This window comes from Zalophus californianus, chromosome 6 (genome assembly GCF_009762305.2).
Source record: "Zalophus californianus isolate mZalCal1 chromosome 6, mZalCal1.pri.v2, whole genome shotgun sequence".
In the NCBI taxonomy this organism is placed as follows: Eukaryota; Metazoa; Chordata; class Mammalia; order Carnivora; family Otariidae; genus Zalophus; species Zalophus californianus.
In genome coordinates this window covers 65,966,775-65,992,315 of record NC_045600.1, presented here as the reverse complement: position 1 = coordinate 65,992,315, position 25,541 = coordinate 65,966,775, and the positions used below count along the sequence as shown (strand labels likewise).

The 25,541-nt window shown below is 37.2% G+C and overlaps 1 protein-coding gene across 4 annotated transcripts in view; it reads right to left on the bottom strand.

Annotated features, from left to right (window-relative positions):
* The window catches only part of PRKD1 (protein kinase D1), a 319,380-nt gene that overhangs the window by 130,345 nt on the left and 163,494 nt on the right, over positions 1 to 25,541 (bottom strand). For all 4 annotated transcript variants that reach the window (XM_027569854.2, XM_027569852.2, XM_027569853.2 and 1 more), the window contains exon 2: positions 20,362 to 20,500. In XM_027569854.2, the coding sequence (XP_027425655.1) occupies positions 20,362 to 20,500 (139 nt within the window). The remainder of the gene's footprint in view (positions 1 to 20,361; positions 20,501 to 25,541) is intronic.

Here is a 25,541-nt window from a genome sequence, read left to right as displayed (position 1 = left end):
AAAGAAGACAAAGGAGGAGGAGGAGGAGGAGGAGGAGGAGGAGCAGCAGCAGCTAGATCTTATCTCCTCTAGAGCTAAAGCTTTGCAGCACTCTATGATCAGTAGACTTGGTGTGTGTGAGGGGTATGTGCTGTCCTCTAGGGGAGGGGCCTGCTGTGCTGATTCTCAGGCTGACTTGCCCTAGTGGAGATGCATCTGCAGGGCTTGGTGTAAGCAGCTCTGTCCTCCACTGGGGGGTGCTGTGCTGTTCACCAAAGTCAGTCAGTGCTCATGGCGGATGGGGGAGAAATGGTGTGGCCAGCTCTCTCATCCCCAGAGCAGACAGTTCATGCCCATCATTCTTCAGGAATTTCTCACAGAAGAGCAATCAATCACCCCTCTTGTGTTCCCGGTTCCTGTCAGATTCCTGCATTCACCCTGTCTGTATCCAAGCTGTCTGCCTGCCAGGTAGCACAGTCAGTACTCCTGTGTTTTCTTAGGCATGTGCCTGGATTTCAAAACTTCCAACTTTTAGGGACCCAGGTGCTGAGGACCTGTGCTGATCTTATGGAGGAGAATCTCACTGGGCTGTGGCCAGTGCTGATTTGTCCCAGAAAAGCAGTCTCACGACCACACAGCAGTTCAGAGTCTATGCTAAAGCACAGCAACAAGCCTGAACCAAGGCTTGTTGCCCTCAACTGGTGTCTTTGTTCCCATGGTAGGGAACGGGCAGCATGTTGGTGCCGCCAGTTCCTCTGTCCCCAGAGAGGCCAGGCCACCACTCTCAAATGCACTCCAAGAAAGGGAACTGTTTCTCCCTGTGTGATCCAGGGGATCCTCAGACTATGCTGCCCGATTCCGGGTCTCTGCACTCCTTCCTCACTGGAGTACCATCAAACTCACCAGGCATGACCCCAGCAATGGTGTACACTTCTTAAGCATCAGACTTTGAGCTCCACTGTTTATAAAAACTTGTGGTAGTCAGCCCCTCTCCTTTTCCCAGTCAGTGGTTTTGGAGAAGAGTTTTTCTTGTGCAATCCCTTGCCTGCTGCATTCTCTCCACCACCACCACCCCGCCCCCGCAATCAGGGCTCCTTCCCCTCCACACCACCTGCAGTTCTTTTCTCCCCCAAATCAACTTTCTGAAGCCCGTACCTTCCATCAGGTGGTTGTTTTTCTACTTGTAGGTGTGCAGCTTTGTTCTCTCAGTCCTCAGACTGATTTCTTGGGTGTTCAGAATGATCTGGTATTTATCTAGCTGTGTTTAAGGAACAAGGCAAGCCCACAGTCCCCCTACATCTCCACCATCTTAACTCCTCCATCTATATACTTTCTCCTTAAAATCATTTTGGCACTATCCTAAAGTACAGGATGTACAGTATTCTCATACTCATTTCCAAATAGTCTATAATTTAACTGTTTGCTTTTATTCTGTAACCTGAATTTTTAGAAGGATATTTTAAAATTTCCAAGTTGATATATTATTTGTCCTTTAGATTATTTTATCTTACTTTATTGCACTCATGTTAAGAAACATACTGTGAATGGTTTCTACTTGAGGAATTCATTAAGATTTTCTTTTCATGATGTGATCAAACCTATGATTTTTTTCCCAAGGGTTTTTGGTTATCCTTTGTCTATGCTTTCATTTCAGTTATCTCATCTTCATTTATTGATCTCCAGCTCACAAAGTCTTCCCATTTAAATAGACAAGTCTCCCACCACCTTCCATGTAAAAACCATGATAATATTTAGGAGTCTATCTACCAGATTGTGGACTGAAGCTAGGGTCTCCTTTCCTTCATTCTTCAAGAAATCTTCTTCACCTTTGCTAAGCTCCCACCACACCAGGTATGACAATTAAATTTTAGGGCTACTGTTTTGGTATGTAGACCACGCAGAGTTCTATGTCATACTGCACTGGGTTTTGGGGTTGTTTCTAGTGCCCTTAACTCAAATGAACACATAAAAATCTGTGAGCTCATCAAATGTTAAGACAGAGTGAACAAGAGAATAGCTAAATATTTATTGAGCACCCTTGAAAATAGGGCAGCAGCTAATTATTTTACTTTATTTTATTTAATTATTTGAGAGACCAAGAAAGTAAGCATGAGCAGGAGGAGAGGCAGAGGGAGAGAGAAAGGGAGAAGCAGACTCTCCACTGAGCAGGAAGCCCGACGCGGGCCTTGATTCTAGGCCCCTGGGATTATGACCTGAGCTGAAGGCAGACGCCTAATGAACTGAGCCACCCAGGTATCCCACACCAGCTAATTACTGAACACACACACACACACACACACACACACACACACACACAATTCAGTCCATGCAATTTTTGTTCTGTCAAACTAAAGATGTAGTATTGCTCTATCAAGAATATCATATCATTGCATAAACATGTATCAGTTAAGGAGAAGAGATTACTCTGCATTGGCAAGAACAGAAAAATCTCTGAAGCAAAAGGATCAAAAGCATATTACACGTCAATACTGCAATGTGCTAAAGCCAAATCCTTTGAATTACTCACATTGACAGGTTATCCTAACAGCATAATTTGAATAATAATCCTTCCTTAAGTCCCCAAAATAAAGCTTATGTTCAGCTTTTTGACTCTGTAATCCTTATATTCTATTGATCTTTAGCAATTAAAAGTTCTTAAAGCAACTAAAATTGTGTATAAAAGACCTCCACAGTATTTTTGATATAATACCTTCCCTTGTCCTCCCTCTACAAAACCTTTATCCTCTAGGTTTAAAGAAAAGCCAAATTCTTATTTTTTTTTCTTTTATCTTCCATCTACTTTCTGTCTTTATGGTTATCCCTATTCTGGACATTTCACTGAAATGAAATAATACAATAATTCACCACTTGTGTCAGATTTCTTTCATTTAGGATAATATTTTTAAGGTTCGTCCATGATGTAGCAAGTATCAGTACGTGATTCAATTTTATGGCTAAATAACATTCCTTGAATGGATATACCACTTTTGTTTATCTATTCATCAGTTAATGGAACTTTGTTCTTTTCCCACTTTTTGGCTACAGTGAATAATTCTATGAATACTTGTGTACCAGTTTTTGTGTGAACATGTTTTCTCTTGGGTATATACCTAGGAGTCTATTACTGGGAAATTGTGAGGAACTGTCAATCTCTTTTCCAAAGCAGCTCTATCATTTTACATTCTAATCAGCGATACAGGGTCCTAATTTCCCCACATCTTTGCCAAAAAACTTGTTATTGCCTTTCTATTTGATTTTGGGGTATAAAGTAGTACCTCATGTGGTTTTGATTTGCATTTCCCCAGGGACTAATGAAGTTGAGCATCTTCTCATGTGCTTATTGGTCATGTATGCAACTTCTTTGGAGAAATTTCTATTCAAATCCTTTGTTCATTTTTTTGCAAATTCCTTGCCCATTTTAAAAATTTAGTTTCCTCATTTCTTTTTAAGCCTTTGAACTTCAATGGAAATTCATTCCATATAGTCTTTATTCTTGTTCACTGATGAGAGTTTTTCAGTAACATGGTTGTTAGATGCTATTCAAGTTATGAATTTAAAAAGCCACACACAAAAAAATCATTAAAAGTTTTTTCTTTCGATTGATAAATAATAATGATAATGTTCTAAACTGAGTATCATCCATATCATATTTAAATCGAAATCTGTCTTAAGTACCCATACTAACCCTATGGGCTTCCTGAATGTTGATGTACCTACCTGGATTTGCTTACTCATAATCATAAAATGATCCCTAGGATACATCTTTCAGGTTGACAGATCACTGACCCTTTCATGACTTCTGGAAATATCTGACTCTGACACTTCAGTCTCCATCACTTCTGACCGTAGCGCCAGTTGACCATTAAAGGTAAGTTTGTCAATCTTACTTTTGGGGACTCCTCTATAATCCAAAACACAGATGTTGCTTAGTAAGTACACACTCTCAGTCAATCTAGTACGCTTATCATCCCTTTCTAATAGAGTAACACATAGTGATGCCTAAATCAAGCAGATAAAATGACGTTAGGAAGGACAATTTAATGGGATGACCAATTAAATGATCTTTAGGCAAGTGAAGGAACTATAAAAACATATACTGGTTATAAGATGATTAAGGCCTGAGGATCTAATATATAATATGGTGACGGTGACTATAGTTGATAACACGGTATTGCATGATTTAAATTTACTAAGAGAGTAGAACATAAATGTTCTCACACACAAAAAAAGTAAATCTGTGAGGTGATGGAAGTTACGTAATTCAATAGAGGCAATCGTTTCACAGTCTACACATGTATCAACTAATCATGTTGTACACTTTAAAGTATTTTACAATTTTACTTGTCAATTATATCTTAATAAAGCTGAAAAAAATACCAAATGAAAAAATAAAAGAAAGCATGACCCAGAAAAGAGGAGATTTTAAGGCATTAAATATTTAAAGGATGACATAAAAATGTGGGAGTAGGATTAGTTTTGCATGTGGTCTGTGGGCAAACTTAAATGACTTAGAAACATGAGTTAACTATTAGGGTTTGAAGCTTGCAAGTCTTTGTTTTAGGGATTGTATAACTATTGTTGTGAGTGCACAAACATCTGAAACTTTTAAAAATTTAATTTCAAAATGTATACAGTGGCCATAATGTAAAATAAGAAATTTGTCTAAATATTTTCTCCTTACCTATTAGTCTCCAAGTGTCTTTACAACTTATAATATTTATTTTAAAAATAAGTATAGGTCTTTAAATCGAAACAAAGCTATAATCACTCCTTCCATAGAAAGACAGTAAAATGTTGTATAACTGTTCCAAGATATATTTTATATGACTTAGCTTTTATCATAGTATTAATATGTCATGTTTCTACAATTTGCACTACAATAGTTGAAAATTATTATTAAGCAAAGCTCCTTTTTTATGGCAAATTAGAACTAAATGTAAGAGGATCCTTATCCATTGATTAGCATCTGCTTCAGAAGCAGATTATTTATGGAATGAAGAAACTCCTTAAGACTTAGTTTATTCAGAGTATGCTTTATCATTGTTGCTACTAAAGAATTAAGGAAGACATGCATTTTATTCTCCTAAATAAAAGGGAAAAATGTAAAAGTGTAAAAGAATTATTTTAGAGCCTTTGCTAGCTCAGATTCATATCTATTTAACAGAAGAATTGGGAGAATATCTTAGAAGAATTTCAATTTATAAGTTTTAAAATCTCACCACATAAAGCAATAAATGCAAAGAGGTGATTAACATAAATTTCAATAGAAAGAGACAAAGTCAGGGAAGGGGCAAACAAAGGGTTTTTCAGGCTTACAATATTTCTCTAATCTTCAGTGGGATAATTGGTTTATTAATCAGAGTCCTCCAGGTAAAAACAGCCAAGAGAATGAAGATTGGCTCACACAATTATGGAGGCTAACAAGTCCCGAGATCAGCAGTCAGCAAGCTCTAGAGCCAATGAAACAGTCCCAATCCTAATCCCAGTGTGAAGGCAGGAGAAGAGCAATGTTCTAGCTCAGGGACAGTCAAGCAGGCTATGCTCCCTTACTCTGCCTTTTTGATAGGACTACAAGAGATTGAGTGAGGAGGCCCATCAACACTGGGGAGGGCACTCTGCTTTATTCAGGCTATTGATTCAAACGTTAATCTCATCCAGAAATATCCTCAAAGCCATAACCAGAATGTTTAGCCAAAAATCTGGGCACCCATGGCCCAGTCAAACTAACAGAAAATTAACCATCACAGTTGACATACTGGTATTCATTGGTATCCATAAGTATCTCTTTAAATTATACGTACATGTGTGTGTATTCTCTTATATGCACAGTGAGAAAAGCTGAGCTCAAAAATATTGCTGTGACAAGTGGCACTAAAACTTGTATTATTAAATGTAGTTAAAAAAAAAACCTAAAGTTGTGTTTTGAATAAATAAATGAAGAGATTAATTCTCATTCCAGAGGAATTCAACTTAATATATATAGATTGTTCCCTTTCCAGAGGGTGGAACTTAACCTTACCTTCTCCCTTGAAGGAAGCTAAACTTAGTAACAGAGTGGGGGAAGAGTAATAGTAAGTTTATAGTGGAGAAACCTGGCCAACAGCACCCTAACCAGGTAATGAAGATTCACATCATCAGTGAGGTTGTGTTGACACCTGAGAAGTATACTGCACTTCCCTGGTACTTTATACCAAACATCCATAACCCAGTTTATTTACGAGAAAAACATCAGGTAAACCCATATGGGCGACATTCTACAGACTACCTGGTCTGTCTTCTTCAATACTGTCAAAGTCATGAAAAACAAGGAAAGTCTGAGAAATTGTCACTGACCAGGGGACACTCGAAAAACACAACTAACTGCAATGGGGTACTCTGAATTGGGTCCCGGATCAGAAATAGGACCTTAATGGGAAAAAAACTGGTAAGTTCAAATCATGGACCAATGTTGATTTCTTAGTTTTGACAAATGTACCATGACAGTGTAAGATGATAACATTAAAGGAAAGCAAATCTGGGTAAGGTGAACTCTCTGTACTATCTTTGCAACTTTTCTGTAAACCTAAAACTACTCAAAAATTTAAAAGTTTATTTAAAAAGCTATTGGGTTTTGACTGTTGATTCACTTGCTAGGCTGGTATCATCTATGGAGGCTAGTCTGATTTTAAAGCTGGAAAGATGCATTTGTGCTTGTCTCGCTTGTTCTGCATGTTAAGTACTCCAGGAAACCAAAAATAGATTTCAATCATTAGAGATAGCAAACCAAGACCTCTGCTCAGCACGAAATGTCTTTAAAAGCATAAAACCAGCAAGAGTAGAGATTTACACAGGAGATAATCCTGAAATTCTATTAAGCTTGAAGGACAAGATGAATCTATTTGGCTCAATATATAAACATTACACATTTTTTCTACATGGAAAAGACCGTATATTAAGATTATAGAATTAAATATTTTTCATTAAAATTTTACAATGATTTTTTTACAAAAAAATTTATGATAATTGTTAGAATAACATGTCATAAGAAATAATGTCTCTTTTAACTCTGAAGTTTTCCAAATATTTTAACTCCCTAAAATCAAACTTAATTTTTTCCTTTCACATTGAGAGCCATATATGAAGTCTTAAATTGCAAAGTAAAGCATATCAATCATGAACAAGTATTTTTGGACTGACTACTGTATATCTGTCACTGAGCTAATTGTTATACAGATTTCTTCTTTTTTTTAAGGATGATAACCTACTGCTCCATCCTTTAGGATTATTAATCTCACTGAATATGTAAGATAAATGCACATCAAGTACATCCATTTCAGCAAACTTATGTCTTGCTCTGTCATTGCTTTTCATGACCTGATTCCATAGAAAGTAATTTTTTACATGTCAGTTCTCACAAATACAAATGATTTTAAGTGCTCAAATTTCATATGGTGAAAGATATGTGGGGGCAATATTAACACATCATCAAATGAATTCAACTTAGACCTTTAAACCTATATGAATATCAAAGTGTAAAAGCTGGAGCAAACCAATTTCAAACTATGCAACTTTAGTTTCAGAATGGTTATGTCTGTCTAATCACTGTGAAAACAGGTATCTCTGGATGGACTGCCCCATACCAGATCTTCATTGTTTCCTAATGTCTATCATTCCTAAAACACTGCTTGTGGATAACATAGTGAAGCAAGGGGTAGTTTTTGCTTTACTTTTGGTTTTTGTTTTTCAACATCAAGGGATTACTGTGTGGGGAGAAAAATCTTTTTTCTCTTGATTTTTTTTTTTAAATAGAGGACCAACTGTTTAGACTCACTGAGGATTCTCTACACAGCTTTATATTACCATGCTCTCAGGATTAACAAGTTATAATAATGAGAACCTCAAAAAACTTCTGAGGAAAAATAAAAATAGAATAAGATGAGACCCAGAGTTAGCCAAAAAAAAATTGTCATTTTCTAGAAACTGAAAAGCTGAAATTGCCTCACAACATGAAAAAAAAAAAAAAGAGCTCAGAGCTTGATTCAAATCTCAATTCTTGTATTAAAATATATGTAGGGAAAGAGATATTTGGTATATTTATGTGTCAACTTCATTTTAAAGCCTGAAGTCAACACTGGTAACAGGCTATGTAGATGTCTTAAAAATAACTCAGAAAAGTGGAGGTACAAATCCATTCTGGTGTAGTATTGCTCTTTTCAAATACATCTTTCTATTTTATTCCTGCATACTGGCATAATGAATAGTACTATTGCCGTTTAAGACTTAAAACAGCTGCATTTCTAATTTTGGCAGATTATGAGGGATTTTTACATGGGTTGCATGTTAAAAGCAAATAAGCGACACGCCAACCAGCAGAATGAAAGTGCTGGGCAGATGGTGGCAAGGCAGAGCTACTGAACTGAAGTGCTGTGAGCACCACCCATCATGGGACATCCAAAGGGGTATGTGGCAGCTTTTCAAGGGAAGCCCAATCCTTTACCTCAAACAAAAATACCCATGCCATAGAGGTCTTCAGAGAGCCATGCAGTAGCCATTCTCCAACTGGCCTTTGTTAACGCAGGCAGCCTTCGATGCCTTTATTTCGCTGATTTTGATGGTATCTATAATTCTGACTTTCCTTCCTTCCTTCCTTTCCTCTTCCAAGCCCTCCTGTTTTGTGTGTGCGTGTGTGTGTGTGTGTGTGTGTGTGTGTGTGTGTGTGTTGGACAGAGAGATGAATAGGGAAACAAAGTATATGTTATAATTTTTTCCCATTACTAAGGGAATTATCCCTGCAGAAGACAAGAAAGCATTCTAATGTCTTCACAGTGAAAAAAGAAAAAAAAAAACCAACGATGTAAGATCATAAACAGTCTTGATCAATATCAATTTTTATTGATCAATCTTGACCAAAAAATTTTAAAAACTGCATTCAGAATGTTGCTACATAAATTTTCCCAAAACCCAGAGAGATGGTTTTCCTGAGAATAAACAGACGGGCACTAAACCAACAAAAGTTCTGGCCTTCAAAAACAGGCTTTCCTCGAATTCAAAGCAGCTTATGAAGTATGAGGATAAAGTTATATGACTGCTTCTTAATAAATATTCTAGAATTTACATTAATTAAATGATGTCTTTTCTGGGTGCCTTGGTTGGTTAAGTGTCTGCCTTCGGCTCAGGTCGTGATCACAGGGTCCTGGGATGGAGTACCGCATCCAGTTCCCTGCTCAGCAGGGAGTGTGCTTCTCCCTCTCCCTCTGCCCCCCACCAAATAAATAAAAAAAGAAAAAAGAATATTATCTTTTCTAACTTGGACAACATCCACTGTCAATTGCTGACAATTTTATTATATTTTGTATGTTTTTGTAAGCCAGCAAAAATTTATGTTGGAAAAAAGGTGAGACAAAACAAAGAAATGAAGCCATTCATCAATCGGACAATTAGTCTATATACTATATCACGATGCTGCTGTATTATTCTTCCTGACCTCTTTCTTTTTTTTTCTCCTATCTACACTTCCTATCTCCTTCATTTCTAATATGATTTTACAAGTTCCTTATGTCCTAGGTAGTGTGTTAGATACTATACATTATTATCATGTGCATCCTCAGTTTGAAGGTGAGGAAACTGACACCCAGACACTAACTAGCCTTCCCAATGCCACAGAGCTAATGAATGCACTGCTGGGAACTGAACTCAAGCAGCTTGGTTCCAGAGTCTGTGCTTTTAAGCACTAAGGTATGCTGTGTAGCATGCAATGAAACAAGATAAAGAAATTAAGAAACTTGGGGAAATAGAATACTGTGGCAAATACAAAGAATTAGTATAGTAAGAGTGACGTAGTATTGACTTGGGTCATATTAAAAGTGGCCCATGAATTCCTATCTGAGAGGGAGAAGCCAAAGCAAAAAGAAAAACCAGACATCATACAAGAGTAACATTACTCAGAAAATAAAGCTGTTTTGGGGTACTAAAATCTGAGGAATCTGTCCTATAAGGAAGTCTCAGGGTAATATAGTGGACAATTTCTCCCCTGAGATTTTGGTAGTAAATATACTACCAAAGCATTCAGGTGTGTTATTTCTAACATTCCTCTAAATGTCATTTCAAAGAACATTTCAGTAAAGGCATTTCTGCAGCCTATGTACGTGTGTGTGCAAACAATGTGTTCTAGACCTTTAGGAGTAAATTTGGTTTATCTAGCTGCTCTAACAGAACTTCTTTTTGATAGTGAAATGTTTATATCAATATGGCAGCTATTAGTTAATGTGTCTATTAAACACTTGAAATATAGTTAGTGTGACTGAGGAACTCAGCTTTAATTTTACTTACTTTTAGTTAAATTAAGTACAGCCACTCACAGTTAATATGGACAGGGCAGAACTAGAGAAATGGTGGGGTTGCCTATCTCTCAGCCAATTCTCATGAACATAATTTTGTCTTTCTATAACAGATGAACAAAATAACAACTGAAACAGTTTTATTCTCCAGTTTGAGCCTAGAACACAAGAATTTTGTGCTAACTCGATATTAATAATTTTTTCAAAGATTATGACAAAAAACCTATTCATATCACCTCTATATAGAAGTGAGCCAAGGAAATACTGATTTACCAGATACTATGATTGCCTAAAACTTTTTTTTATTAGGGTCTAGTCCTGTAAGTCATCTATTTCGTTACCTCTGACGTGTAAAAATCATTTTTGAGTTGGAGTGCAATTTCTTAAATACGTCCCACATAATTCAGAGTCAAACCTGGTAAATGAGGTAGATTAATAAGACTTTTGTGTGTGTGTTTTATACACCAATTCATGTAAAAAGGCAAAAAGAATGAGCTAGTATCTTAGTATATATTCTAGAACGATTCTGAATATGCAAAGTTCTCTGAGATCCTGTTTTACATGGAGGTGCTAACATGGTAAGATTTACATACATGAGACGGTTAAATCTCCACCCTAAGAAGCAAATATAAAGAATTTTTGATTACACAGAGACCAGAAAATACAGAGAAAAAGTCCTTTTTGTGTGGTTTTCATTACCCCTGTGTTCTTTTCCTGTTTATCTGAATGAGTTATAATACTGGCTTCAATTAGAGAAGTAACAGATGAAAAGAGAAGAGAAGGAAAAACTCTGATTTCTGGCTGGATATCCACTTGCCAGATGGTGAAGAACTAGGCCTTAGGCTAATTCTCCGTGAAGAGAGGGGCTTGATACGTCTGTCTCTGAAAACCACAGTATGTACATGGACAGAGATCTATGGAGATTTAGACTCTGGTTTTGGAGCACATGACTCAGCTTTTCCTATAGATGGTGCCAGCTTACCCTTAGGCACAGACAGCTGTTCTGTTAGGTGGATAAAGCAATGGTGCTCCAGTGTGAGGAATGGGGGTCGGGGGAGGAGGAAGAGCAGGAAAGGTCAGCCAGCATCCCAGCATATCAGTCCTGGTTCCTTCCAGACACGGAAATCGAGAAGTCAGAGCCTGAGGCCAGCTCCATAGTCATTACTAAGAGTTAACGCAGGTATAGAGCACTGAGGCTCCAGATGAGGAAATGATACTAAACTGATGAAGGCAGGTGAGATTAGCATGGGGGAGGGGCGAAGGGTAGTGCATCCAAAAGGAGTGATTACTGAACATGTTTAAGAAAGAGAGCAAGAATATTTGTAAGAAAAGAGCAATGGCTGGGAAAACTGGTTGAAGGAAGAATGAACTGAGGTAGGTAGCAAATGAGTTACTTGGTCATGGTGATGAGCATAATCCAGGAGTTGTGGGAATCAGATAGGAAAACAATTAGTGTTTTATGAATTAGTTCTTATTTTACATGAGAAATGTTGTAAAAATTAAAAATAAGTAATTTCTAAAAAATAGTTTTTGACAACATATAGAAGATAGCAAGAATCTGGAAAAAAAAGGATTAGTCAAGTGATAATAATATTGATATTACTAATAGATTAGGCCAAGGAGAGCCAACAGTAAGCATTGAAATTCTTCCTACAGAACAGCCTTGAAATTCTTCCTACAGAACAGCCTTGAAATTCTTCCTACAGAACATCAGTAAGTTCTGGATATCATATATAAGCACCAATTTAATAATGCGCTTATTGGTTTGTTCATTTTGTTACTTCAAGTATCCATTCATTCACTCAACAGATATTGGTTGCATGTGACATGCCAAAACCTGAGGATTCAATATAAAAATAAGTGGTTCTTGTTTCAAGAAATGTGTGGGTGGAGGTAGAACAAGGCAGAGTACCTCACATTCACCAGGCATCTTGTGAAATGCTTTATATCTATCCTCATGGAATTTACAGCCCAACACCAATAGTAAAGATATTACTATTGCTATTTGACAGGCGATGGATAAAGACTCAGGGAAAGGAGGTGACTTGCCAATCACTATGCAAGAAATAAATGGCAGTTCAGCCCAGTCTTTGACTGGAAGTCCACTAATTATCAAACTGGATTTATGGGGATATATGCCATAAAATAACTGTGATGCATATTTCTGAGTTAATATACGTAAAGCACTTAAAACAGTGCCTAACACATCATGAATGCTATACGTCCTTATATCATCATCATTAATGTTGTTTTTCTTAAAGAACAATATGGGGGAGAAATATTATTTATTCAAAATTAAACAAGAGAAATCGAACACAGCAGAACGCAAAATGTCCATAAAGTTTTCAAATGAAATAAGATTCTTCAAAGAACTTTTCTCTTTAGGGTTTGTCTTATGCCCCATGTTACCTGGGAAGCATGTTTTCACTCTGCCTTGACACTTAGGGTTACTTGGGTATAAAAAGACAGAGAAGCAGTGGACTATTGTGCCACATCTCCCTAGAGACTCCACTCCACAAAGAGACAAATAATGGAGAAAACTACCAAAGTAAGGAAGGAGTGCTCCGAGCCCCCATATCCCAGTTGAGGTCACAAGTTGGGAAAGGTGGAAAGTCTATGGAAACATTCCAATAGCCTCCTCTTTGTATTCACTTTTCTATGAAAACGATTAACGTAGTACAAAGAAACTAAAATGAGGTTTACTTGCAAGACAAAGATGGAAAGAGGCTTAATATTAACAATAATAACAAGGAAATGCTTAAGACACACTTAACATAAACCCTACTTGGAAGAAAAGAGTAACGACCTGTAATCTTACATTTCAGTTTTCCATTATTATAAAACCACCAGCACAAATAATTGCAACTAAAGTTGGACAGGACTTGGCACCACGAAGCCTGGAACACTTAGATGCCCAAAACAACTACAGAGAAATATAAATTGAGTACTCAGGCTAGGTCTTATACAACCTTAATTACTCAAGCAGTATGAAGACTGGGGAGGTGCTTCGCACGATTAATTCTCCCTTCTTAAAAGCAAACAAAACCATGTCTATCTAATGTATTCTTGGGGAAAATAATGCAGTGATCTAATATATCCCCCTCACAGTTTTCCTCCTCCCGCCGTATTTCAGGGGAGTATAAAACACTGCTAAGCAGTATCCTACATCTGACAGAAATGGATATAACTGGCACAGTACCATACAAATCAATAATTTACATTTTCTATAAAAGGAAAAAGGACCTTGCTAGAATTTTTTTACCTTTTTTGGCTCATGGTTTAGGCACTGAATCCTAGGAATAGAAAAACATGGTCATAAGGATTCCTGGAAATATACTGATGCTATGACAATATTTCAATTTTGATCAGAGTTGTGAAATTATATGATGGGATCCTGTTTAAGCAGGGGTGTGGTTACTTTATTTTTTCCTATTTTGTACTGTCACTCTATGAAGAAAAGCCTCCGGGTTTTCTTAACCTGGTCACAGTTTTTATATTTATTAAATATTTATTTTTTCATGAAAAGGAGGGGATAAGCGTTCTACAATAAAAATAATGCCAGTGGAACCTGTAGCTCGTTACTGGTTTTGTTGTTACAAATACCCTCAATATTTCCCTGAAGTATCAACTGACCATAGTAGGAATTCTTTGAACAGATCCTCAAGAAATCCTGTTCAAGTTCAAATGGTTAACCTGAACTTAAGGTAATGTAATAGTGATTAAACACTTAGATTCAAGTTCTGGTACTATCTCTACTACTCACTGCAGGATGTGGGCAAGTTAAAATGTATATTTTATAGCTTTTAAGATATCTGATTTCACTACCTCCCAGAGTCATTGTGAAGGAAACATTACTTATGTAAACAGATTCAAAAGCTTGTGCTCTTATGTAAACAAAGCTTTCTTTCTTCCTAGCTCCTGTTTTTCCATGGTTCAAGTATTCCCCTCTGTGAGAGAGAAGTGGCCTATGTGTAGAGAGAACAGATAGACCCTCTCAGACCATTTGGTCCATGGGCTTGACCCAGAGGAGTACTGCCAGTGTAGACTGCTGAGGCCAAGACTCACTATATACTTGGGAAAAAAACAAGTATTTGTGTTAAAAGTGAATTTGGGAAGTGATCTTAGAAAGTTATGCTTCATATTAGCATGAACCAAAGTTCTTAAGAGTCCTGCAATAAATAGCTCTTTTAACATTGTTTGACACAACAATTCTCAAAGTTGTCAGACCAGGATTCCCTAACAACGATGGACATTGTGGGGAAAGGCTGCTAAGAGCGTAAGGAGGAGAAGAAACCAGAACAGCTAACATCTATTGTGTAGTTGCCTGTGTGTAGAAATCTCTGAAGTGCTTCACATGCGTTCACTTATTTTTAATGTTTGTAGTAACCTCACACTGTAGGTGCTGGTGCTGCCTCCATTTCACAGATGAGGAAACTAGGGCACAGAATGTCTAAATGTCTTTGCAAAGATGTAAACAGAAAATATGGAAGATGTAAAAAGAAAATATGGAATCCGGGCACTATTAGCCCTGTTTGATACTTACCCATCCAGTGTAAGATTCTTTTTTGATTGAAAAACACACAAAAACCCCTAAACCTCAGAGATTATGCAACTTGTACAAAATCACAAAGGAAATCAATGATACTATAGGCCCAAGAAATTAGTTCTCCAGCGTCTTGGAGCAGTAGCTAAACCACTCAACAAACACATTGAACAACATGTGAGAGCAAGACTTGGTGGGAGGGAAGAGCATGTGATCACTCTTAGGTGGTTGTAGCTGTCCTTAGAGTCCTCTTCATATTCTCATTTTCCTTCATCAACTATAGCCAAATGGGCATATATCTCTTCAATTTTACCCCTAAAATATTCCTTAATCTCTCTATCCCATTTTCAGCTCTTGAATCATGGCCTGAAAATAGGCCCACAGCCCCCTCTGCCTGGGCTACAGCACTAGCTTTCTAATGAGGCTCCTATCCCTAGATGGTGTGGAACAAATAACCAGCCACATGTGGTGACACCGCTTTGCAAAAGCTATAAATAATACTGCATGATCTATTGCAAAAACTAGTGAAAAATATCCGAAAAAAATTGGATTTTTACCATTAATGAAAGAAGGAAAGATTCAACATTTAGCTCTGACTTTAAAATTGTAATTTTACTAGAGAAATTCTTGTAGTTGTCTATTTTCCATTTAACCACCTATTAGACACACACACACACACACACACACACACACACACACACAATTATTAGCGATCAAGCCCCCACAAAACAAAAAACAAAGAGTTGAGTCATGTGAATGCAGTGCTGGTTATTAATTTGCTTTGCTATGGCTGAATTATCAGGCTTTGATAGAGACCCATCATGAAGAAGGCATCAGATGAATTCCATGAACTTTATTTTATAGTTTAGGACTACACACTTGAACTTGACTTTGGCTTTAGTAAGAGAAATTTCCATTTGCAGTGTTTTCCTACTCCATAACAATAGTACCAATGCTAATCCTTTGCTTAACAGACAAAATTTGCCAGTGGTGGGAATGTGCATGGTGGGGAACTTCCATGGAGTTCATCTTTTTTTTCTCCAGAACCCAACCCATCCACCCATGAGCAATGTTTTCCTGGCTTACAGGGTCTAAATGCACTAGCTCATACAAGCCCTGTTTTTCAAAAAGAAAAGGAGAAAACCAGCAAATTAGCCAGGAGCAGCCTGGTTAGAACTAACAGATGATGAAAGGTCTCAGCACAAAATGACATGAGCAAGAGAAAATTCTTGATGGTTGCCTGAAGAGTCTATAGAGTATTTCACCTTCCTCAAAATTAATTTTTTCCATATTTTCTCACATTTTACTGGACTCCTATGTCAGAACATGTTCCTATGGGTGGAATACAGGTTAAACATTAAAAGAATCAAATTATGTTTATGCTGAACTACAGAGTAAAATTTATTTTTTCATAAGGAAAAACAGAAAATTTGGACAAATGAATTTGAATAAAATTATAGTCGTTAAGAGAAAAATCTCCACAGCATCGCTTATGTTCTCAAACTGGTCGAAAGGCAACAGAGGGGGTGTGCCCTGGGTTTTGTTCTCCTACCCCCATTGCCATTTTGAATGAAGTTGATACTTAACCACACCTTCAGGAAATGGCATATTACTCTGCACTGCATATTCTTCCGGGACTGGGTCAGGAATGAGTAAGTGATAGGAGCTCCCTCACATTCACACCTGACATGCCTTCGTTAGCAATCATTTGTCTTGCCTTCAATTATAATGCAACGCAACCCTGCCCACATCACAGGTGCTAATTTCTGGTAAGGGCTGAGTCAGTGCACAGCAAGGAGACATGAACTTTCTATTTCTTACTATTGAGGAAATACCTAGAAATAGTATTTTTATAACAAATCAATATTTTGTCAAAATTTTGTAAATGTGATAACTTCTAATGTGAAAGCCACTAGTCAATCAATCAGCTCATATATATTTATTGAGAACCTCAACTGTGGTAACAAAAGGATGCGGGGGCAGGGGGAAGAAGAGATTGGTGAACAGCAGTAAGGCCAGTAAAGACGAGTCTGCACCGAGACACAGAGGCAGGGGACTGTGTGTCTAGCAGCTCTGTGTAGCTCAGGACCAGGAATGACAAAAATGGATGGTAAAGTTATTCAGATTACAGACCTGTGTAACAGGCCCTGTGAGGGTGTAAGAGAACACAAGAGAGTTGAGAATGCATCAAAGTGATGTAAGACGTGCACATGGTGGCCCATGTGCTGTGGGGAGAGAAAAAGAAAGGGAAAAACACAGTCTTAAGATGGTAGGGAGTTGGTGCCTGAAAACTACAGTCAAAAGACAGGGCCTACAGATGTGGATTTGGTAGCAGCAGCAGGCAAGATGGAGAAGGAGTGCCTGAGCAAGGACCGAGGAGCTGGACCGTGCCTTAGTGGTGAGCTCAGACATAGGAAACTGACGACAAGGAGAGAGGAAAGGGGTAGGGGGGGAAACAGGGTTATAATGGGGGGAGGGGGAGTTAAGGAAAAACCATTTTTAACATTTACTGAGAAAATCACAATGTGAAGCATTAGAGTGGGAGAGGAGGGAGAATACAGCCACCAAAGAAGCTAACAGAGAAATGTGGGAGATCATCAATTAAACATAATTGAATGCGTGTATATATAAAAAACACATACACTACATATATTATATATAATAATTTAAATACATATATTTAATTAAATATGTATACTTGAATATTTAAGGGTTAAATGACACTGGGGACGTGGGACTATGTGGACTGAAAAAGTTGAAAGTCTCCAGGTTCAAGTCTGAAAGTAGGCTGTTACAGAACAGCTCCTTTTAAATACCAACAAGTTAGCTGATAAGAGTAGGAGAGACCTTCCTGAGTCTGGTATTGGGACAACAGGTAAGAAAAAAGGCTGCCTTTAAGTGCCCTCTCAGCAGTTGTGGCCATGGAGACAGGAGAGGCAGAACATGGGACAGAAAGGGTGGCTGGCAAAAGGAGAGGAGTATAAGCACAATGAGGGTCTTGGTTTGCAGAGATGGTGGGAGGAGCATCATGCTGTTCCCTGGGCAGCAGGGCAATGCAGAGAGCTGCGTCAGGTCAGTGTGCCAAAGGGCAGGCCCTGCTCACTGAGGTAACATGCAAACAGGCAGCCCTCTTCCCTCTCCCACAAGCACAAGCACACCCACACCCAGCTTGCATTCAATCTGTCTGGTATCACTATAAAGTGCTTGACAACAAAAGTAAAATGGAAAGAAAAATAAATTAAATTTTGAAATGCACTCTTAAAAATTCTCACATATTTCTGGACATTGCCACAGGCCAAAAAAAGAAAGATTCGTAAAACGTATTACATTATTTGCAAAGCAGCCTGGCTATGAGTTTAATATGAATTATAGATAGAATGGATCCAGGGCATGATTTCCCTGAATAATTTATTACAGACAGACCCTCCTATTCAGAAATAGGAAACTTAAAAAACAATATGTCTAAGGCACTAGATTTTTTGTTTTTTTTATTATGTTAATCACCATACATTATATCATTAGTTTTTGAGGCACTAGTTTTTTGAGGCCAGGTGTACTACTTTTGTGAAAGAGCCAACAAAAGGTAACAGCATGGAGGTTTCTCAAAAAATTAAAAATAGAGTGGCGCCTGGGTGGCTCAGTCGGTTAAACATCTGCCTTCGGTTCAGGTCATGATCCCAGGGTCCTGGGATCTAGCCCCACATCGGGCCCCCTGCTCAGCAGTAAGTCTGCTTCTCCCTCTTGCTCCTACCCCACCCCCCAGTCTCTCTCTCTCTCTCAAATAAATAAAATCTTTCTAAAAAATTAAAAATAGAACTACCATATGATCCAGTAAGATTCCACTACCGGGTATTTACCCAAAGAAAATGAAAACACTAAATCAAAAAGATATATGCACCCCTATGTTTATTGCAGTATTATTTACAATAGCCAAGATATAGAAGCAGCCCAAGTGTCCATCACCAGATGAATGGATAAAGAAGATGTGGTGTGTATGTACAACAGAATATTACTCAGCCATAAAAAAGAATGAAATCCCGCAATTTGTAAGAACATGGACAGATCTAGAGGGTATAATGATAAGTGAAACAAGTCGGTCAAGGAAAGGCAAATACCATATGACTTCACTCATGCAGAATTTAAGAAACAAAAAAATGAGCAACAACAAAAAACAAAAACAGACTCTTAACTATACAGGACAAACTGATAATTGCCAGAGAGGAGGTGCGTGGGAGGGATGAGTAAAATAGATGAAGGGGATTAAGAGTACACTCATGATGAGCACTGAGTAATGTGTAGAATTGCTGAATCACTATACTGTACATCTGAAACTAATTTAACACGCTATATTAATTATACTTGAATAAAATATATATATGAAAAAATAATAATAAATTAAAGTGGTTGGTATTGTCTACAGAAAACACATGAAAGCTTTTGCTTTTTTGATTTAGCAAGGGGCAACCCTATAAACAAGAACATTATTACTCTTTTATCTAACAAAGCAAGTTTATAGGCTCTAGCTACACAGTGAAAATGTGGCTATCCCAGGACCTCACATAGTGATAGATGATCAACAAAGATAAAGACAAATTGGAGTGAATCAAAGCAAAGTCCAACTGAATTATAATCGGTGCAACCAAGGTCTGGGCTCTGAACAAGTTGAGGAAATTGAGGAAGTGAAATCTAGAATCAGTGAAGCAAATGGATTTCCTTTAGATAAAGAAATAACAAGCAAAGATGGCCAGAGGGGAGAAAGGAGCAATACAATAAGAGTTTCTCAAGAATTCCTCAATTTCCACAAAACTAAACATTAAAAATCTAGATCTGTTCGTATTATTGCACTGATCATTGTTGTAAGGATCCCCACTACAGCTGTTCTCTGGCACTTTTTTTTTAAAGTTAAATATGCCTTTTTTTTCTGTATTGATACACACAGTCTGATTACTAACTTCTAAATCCTAAAAAAGAAATCTAAATCTGGGCAGAGGGAAACACAGCAGCTCCTCAAGGAGGGATCTGGCTAGTGTCACATGGCATGGCCTGACCTGCTGTAACTCCCCGAACTCTGTTTTCCAACTTGGTCTTGGCTTAGAATGAGTAGACATCTGACTTAACTAAAGCTACAGATTCCTATTGTTATTTCTTGGCTTCCAGCCCCTCCACACATTTGAGGTCCTAACATCTGTCTTTCCCCACTGGGGAGTTTTTGGTTTGCTTTTGCTGCTGCCCAGATGATTCAAGGTGATGAATGCAAGTATGCTTGTGTATTGCTGGGAGGCTTGGGGAGATGGTAAAGTTGGAGAAAGTGACTGGGGCCATACTGGGTGTAGAAACAGCCAACTCGAGGCAAACCATTTGCTTTTTCCAAAAAATAATTTGAAAGTTCCTGTAGACAGAGGCCTAACATTTCCTTTTAGGGCTGAGTTTGATGGATTTTTTTTATGTTGCCTTAAAAACTTATGCCCAAGATTTCTTCAAATACAAACTATTAATCTATGGATAGAGAAATAAGTGTACTACCTGACAAGACAACTTCAATAAGATCGCCTTCTTGGATATCGTTAGCCGTTTTCACCAGCTGAAGGATGTTTTCGGAGGTAGGGTCATGGCGAAAAAGCAGGATCTTATCATACATTCCGTAGAAACCACATTCAGGGAACTGTAAATACAAATACCACAATAGGTTAAATGTCAAAATCCTCCTAAATTTAGAATAGAAACCAAAAAAATAAGTGTCAGGGCACAAATACAAGCTAATTTATACTTTTATACTATGTTAAATATATAGTGGGTATATTTGACATACAGTAAAATTCACCCTTTTTGGTGTGCAGTTCTGCAAGTTTTGACAAATGTATAGGAATAACTACATACCATCTATGTGGTATACACAAAACAGCCAAGATATAAAACAGTTCCCATCACCCCCTAAAATGTCTCCATTCCCACTTTGTTATCAACTTCTCCCCTGACCCCCGGCCCCTAGAAAACACTGACCTTTCTATCTCCAAAATTTGGTCTTCTCAAGAAGGTCATATGAATGGTATTGTACCTTTTACATTGCATATAATTTTAAATCTGATGTTTTACTTTTTTATTTCAGATTTCTTATTTATTTATTTTGAGAGAGAAAGAGAGCACAAGTGGGGAGGAGGGGCAGAGGGAGAAGCAGACACCCACCAAGCAGGGAGCCCGATGCAGGGCTTGATCCCAGGACCCTGAGATCATGACCGAAGTCAAAGGTAGAGGCTTAACCGACTGAGCCACCCAGGTGCCCGAATCTGATGTTTTTCACTTAGTGTAATGAATTTAAGATTGCCCATTCTGCTACATGTATCATTAATCTTTTCATTTTCATTGCTGAGGAGTGTTCCATTGTACTGCATGGATATACCACAGTGTATGTATCCATTCCTCAGTTGAAGGGCATTTTAGTTCCAGTTTTTGACTATTACAAATAAAGCTGCTATAAATGTTTACTTAGAGGTTTTTGTGTGAACACAAGTTTTTCCTTCTCTGGGGTGTATGGAAGTATCTGGATAACTTTATAAAAAATTGCCAAACTGTTTTGAAAGTGGCTATTGCATTTTGCATTCCCACCAGCAGTGTATGAGAGTTCCAGTTGCTCTGCATCCTTGACAGCACTTAGTGATGTTGGTTGTTTTTACTGTAGATATTCTAATAGGTGTTAGAAATAGAAAAACAATGTTTTTCTGTTATAGAAATAGAAAAACAATCTAATAGATGTTGATTGTTTATTGTAGATATTCTAACTCATAGTTTTAATTTTTCCCTAACAACTAATGATATTGAGCATCTTTCCATTGTGTCACCCCCATGCACACAACTGATCAACTCCTTTGCCCATTTTTTAAATTGAATTGTCTTCCTATTGAGCTCTGATAGTTCTTCATATATTCTAGATAAAAGCTGTTTATCAGATACGTGTTTCATAGATTTTTCTTCTAGTCTGTGGCTTCTCATTCCCTTCACATTATTTTCTGAAGTTCTTAATTTATATGAAGCCCAACTTATCAAATATTTCTTTATGGATCATGCTTTTGGTTTAATATCTGATAAATCTTTGTGTAACTTAAGGTAACAAAGATCTTCTCCTATGTTTTATTCTACATTTTCTTCTTTGGGGTTCTACATTTGGATCTATGATACAATTTGAGATAATTTTTTAATGAAGTAAAAAAAACATCGATTTAGGCTCATTTTTTTGTGCATATTCTTGAAGATTCCTTTGGAATTGGTATAAGTTCTTCCTTAAATATCTGGTAAAATTCTCCAGCAAAGGCATCTAAGCCTGGATTTTTCTACTAAGATTTATCTTTTAGATAGCACTACTTAGATTTCCATTTTCTCTTAAGTGAGCTTTGGTAGTTTTCTTTCAAGGAACCTATTCATTTCATCCAAATTGTTGACTTTCTGGGCAAAAAAGTTTTTAATATTATTCTTCTATCACCCTTTCAATGTCTATAGGGTCCATAGTAATGTCTCTTTATTACTTTTTCATAATTTGTCTTTTCTTTCTTTTTGCTTGATCAGTCTCTGACCATCAGTCTATGTATCTGATTTTAAGCCAGTTCCATACTGTTTTTGATTACTGTAACATATTTTGAAATGAGGAAGTATCATGCCTCCAGCTTTATTCTTCTTGCTCAAAATTGCTTGGGCTATTTGGAGTCTTTTGTGATTTCATATGAATTTTAGAATTGTTTTTTCTACTTCTATAAAAAAAATGTCATTGGTATTTTGATAGGAATTTCATTGAATCTGTAGATTGCTTTGGGTAGTACAGACATTTTAACATTAATTCTTCCAGTACATGAACATGCTCTGTCTTTCTATTTGTGTTCATTTTCCTTTCTTTGAGCAGTGTTTTATAGTTTTCATTGTACAAGTCTTTCACCTCATATTTTCATGTAAATCCTTGAAAGTTGTTTTCTACTAAGTCCATCACCTCTACCATTCTGGTCTATTTCCTTTAACTCTTTTTTGATCCTTCTAGGTTACATTTCCTCCTACATTTCCTACTTTTTCATATGTGTACTTTCTAAAAATTGAAGTATAGTTAACATACAATGTTACATTAGTTTTAGGTGTACAACATAGTGGTTCAACAATTCTATATGTTATGATATGCTCACCACAAGTGTAGCTACCACCTGTTACCATATAATGCTATTAAAATATCTTGACTATATTCTCTATGCTGTACCTTTCATCCCTGTGAATTATTCATTTGGTAACCAAAAGCCTGTACCTTCCACTCCCACTCCCCTTCACCCATTTTGCCCATCCCCCTACTCTCTCCCCTCTGGCAACCACCAGTTTATTCTCTGTATTTATGGGTCTGTATCTGCTTGTTTGTTTGTTCATTTGTTTCTTAGATTCCATATATAAGTGGAATCATATGGTATGTGTCTTTCTTTGCCTGACTTATTTCACTAAGTATAAAAAGAGAAATGCCATATGATCCAGTAACTCCACTACTGGATATTTATCCAAAGAAAATAAAAACACTAATTCAAAATGATATATGCACCCCTGTATTAACTGCAGCATTATTTACAACAGCAAAGATATGAAAGCAACCTAAATGTCCACTGACAAATGAAAGGATAAAGAAAATATGGTTTATATATAATGGAATGTTACTCAGCCATATAAAAGAATGAGATCTTGCCGTCTGGAACAACACAGATGGACCTAGAGGGTATTATGCTAAGAGAAATAAGTCAGAGAAAGACAAATACCATGTGATTTCATTTATATGTAGAACATACATGTACTTTTTAAATTAGATGCCAGATTTTATGAATTAATGTGAGCAGTTGGACTTTGTTGTCTTCCCTTAAAGAATGTTGACATTTGTCTTGGCAAAAATATTAAGAAAATTGCAGCTCAGTTTTGTCTTTTCAAGGTTTATTTTTAAGCTTTGTTAGGTTAGCTTTTAGAGTAGTATCTCCTCTAGGGATAGTTTAACCCTACTACTAATACGTAACTCTTTGAACATCTCTATGAAATATCTCAAGTGTTCAGTGAAATTTCTCCCATTTGCCTGATAGAAACTCAACTGTCTCTCAGCCCTGTGTGAGCTCTGTTAAGTGTTCATTTCATACCTTCCAGGCAGCTGCTCTTTCCTCTGCCTTAATGATTTTCACCATACACAAACACAGATTTGTATTCAGTCTAATACTCAAGTGGGCCCTTAGGCAGATTTCTGAAGCTCTTTTTCTGTATAGGTCCCACATTTCCAGTGTTTCTCCCCTAAAAATCCTTTTGACATGGTCATCTTGAGCTCTATTCTGTACGTCTTCCATACAGCTAGACAACTAGGCTCCTCTTAGGTTCTTTCTCCCGACACTACACTCTGGATCTTGCCTCCAGGCAGAAAGCTATTACTTACCTTGTTTGTTTCTCTTCTCTCAGGGATCATAATCCTGCATTGCCTGTTGGAAAATGTCTGAAAACAGGCATTCTACACATTTTGTAGTGTTTTCTATTTGTTTGGAGCAGGTGAGCATGTCCTATACCAGATACTCCTTGGGAGGAGAACTCAAAGCCTCATGTGCTTTTAAAATATAGAATGCTAATTTTTTCTACCCAACCTTTTGACTACCCAATTCTATATAAATAGCATTTGCAAGAAAAGTCAGTTAAAGACAAATAAAATGCCCACAATTGGGAAGAGTACATTTTAGATGACACTGAAATAAATATATAAAATACATTTAGTGAAATAAAATGTAATAATTATCATAAAACTCTTAAACCTCAGTTTGAGAGTTTGAATTAAACTTTAACTTAAAGAATCTTCCCTGATTTGATCACAAATGTTCTTCAAAATACACTAATTAATGCACAGATCATCTTACTATATCCTGTCCAAAACCATGGGTAGCTGATTCTGACTCAAGATAGGAAAGAGAAAATACAAGGGACTCAGTGTCTGAGGTGGGGTGAGTAGACAATAATAGCTAGACAGGAAGAGAGATGAAACAACAATTGTCTTCCCAAAGAAGAACCAAACTTTACAGTGTCTTCTAACAATGTCTTGTGGATGTGCTGTGTGGAGGAAGGATCAGGTGGCAATAATGAAGAGGGGCTTAGGAGGCATCTCATCACGATTTGTCAACATGTCCACACCCCTCTTGCTTTCTTCAGCAAGGAAACTGTCCTTTCTTCAAGGACATTTCTAAATTCTATTTCTCTATGGTCTTAGATTGCTAACATTTGAGTATCCCATTCTATATTGTGCCTCTTTGTAAAAGTGGGTATATGGAATGGATGATTTTGTATTCAAGTAAGGCTTGAGCACCTCACATCCTAATTATTATATTTCTTTCTGAGGGTGACTCACAAAACACTTTTAAAAATAAGAACAGGTAGAATAATACCAATATAGACAACCCATATTAAAGCTATTATTTAAAAAGACTGAATTTAAAAACCAAAGATACCATCATGAATATTCATGGAAGTTATTTGTCCAAGATATAGAGCACTGAGGCGTGGATATTCTTTCTCCCACATGCCATCTTACTGGGTCATAAACATGGCTTTTCTTTCTTCATTAACAAGCCATTCAGAATCAGGTTGTAGAGGCCTGTGAAGCAGGGCACAGGGGTGAACATGAAGGCCTAGCCTCACGGGACAGTTGTCATGGCAGCAGAAACTGAGGGTTCGAT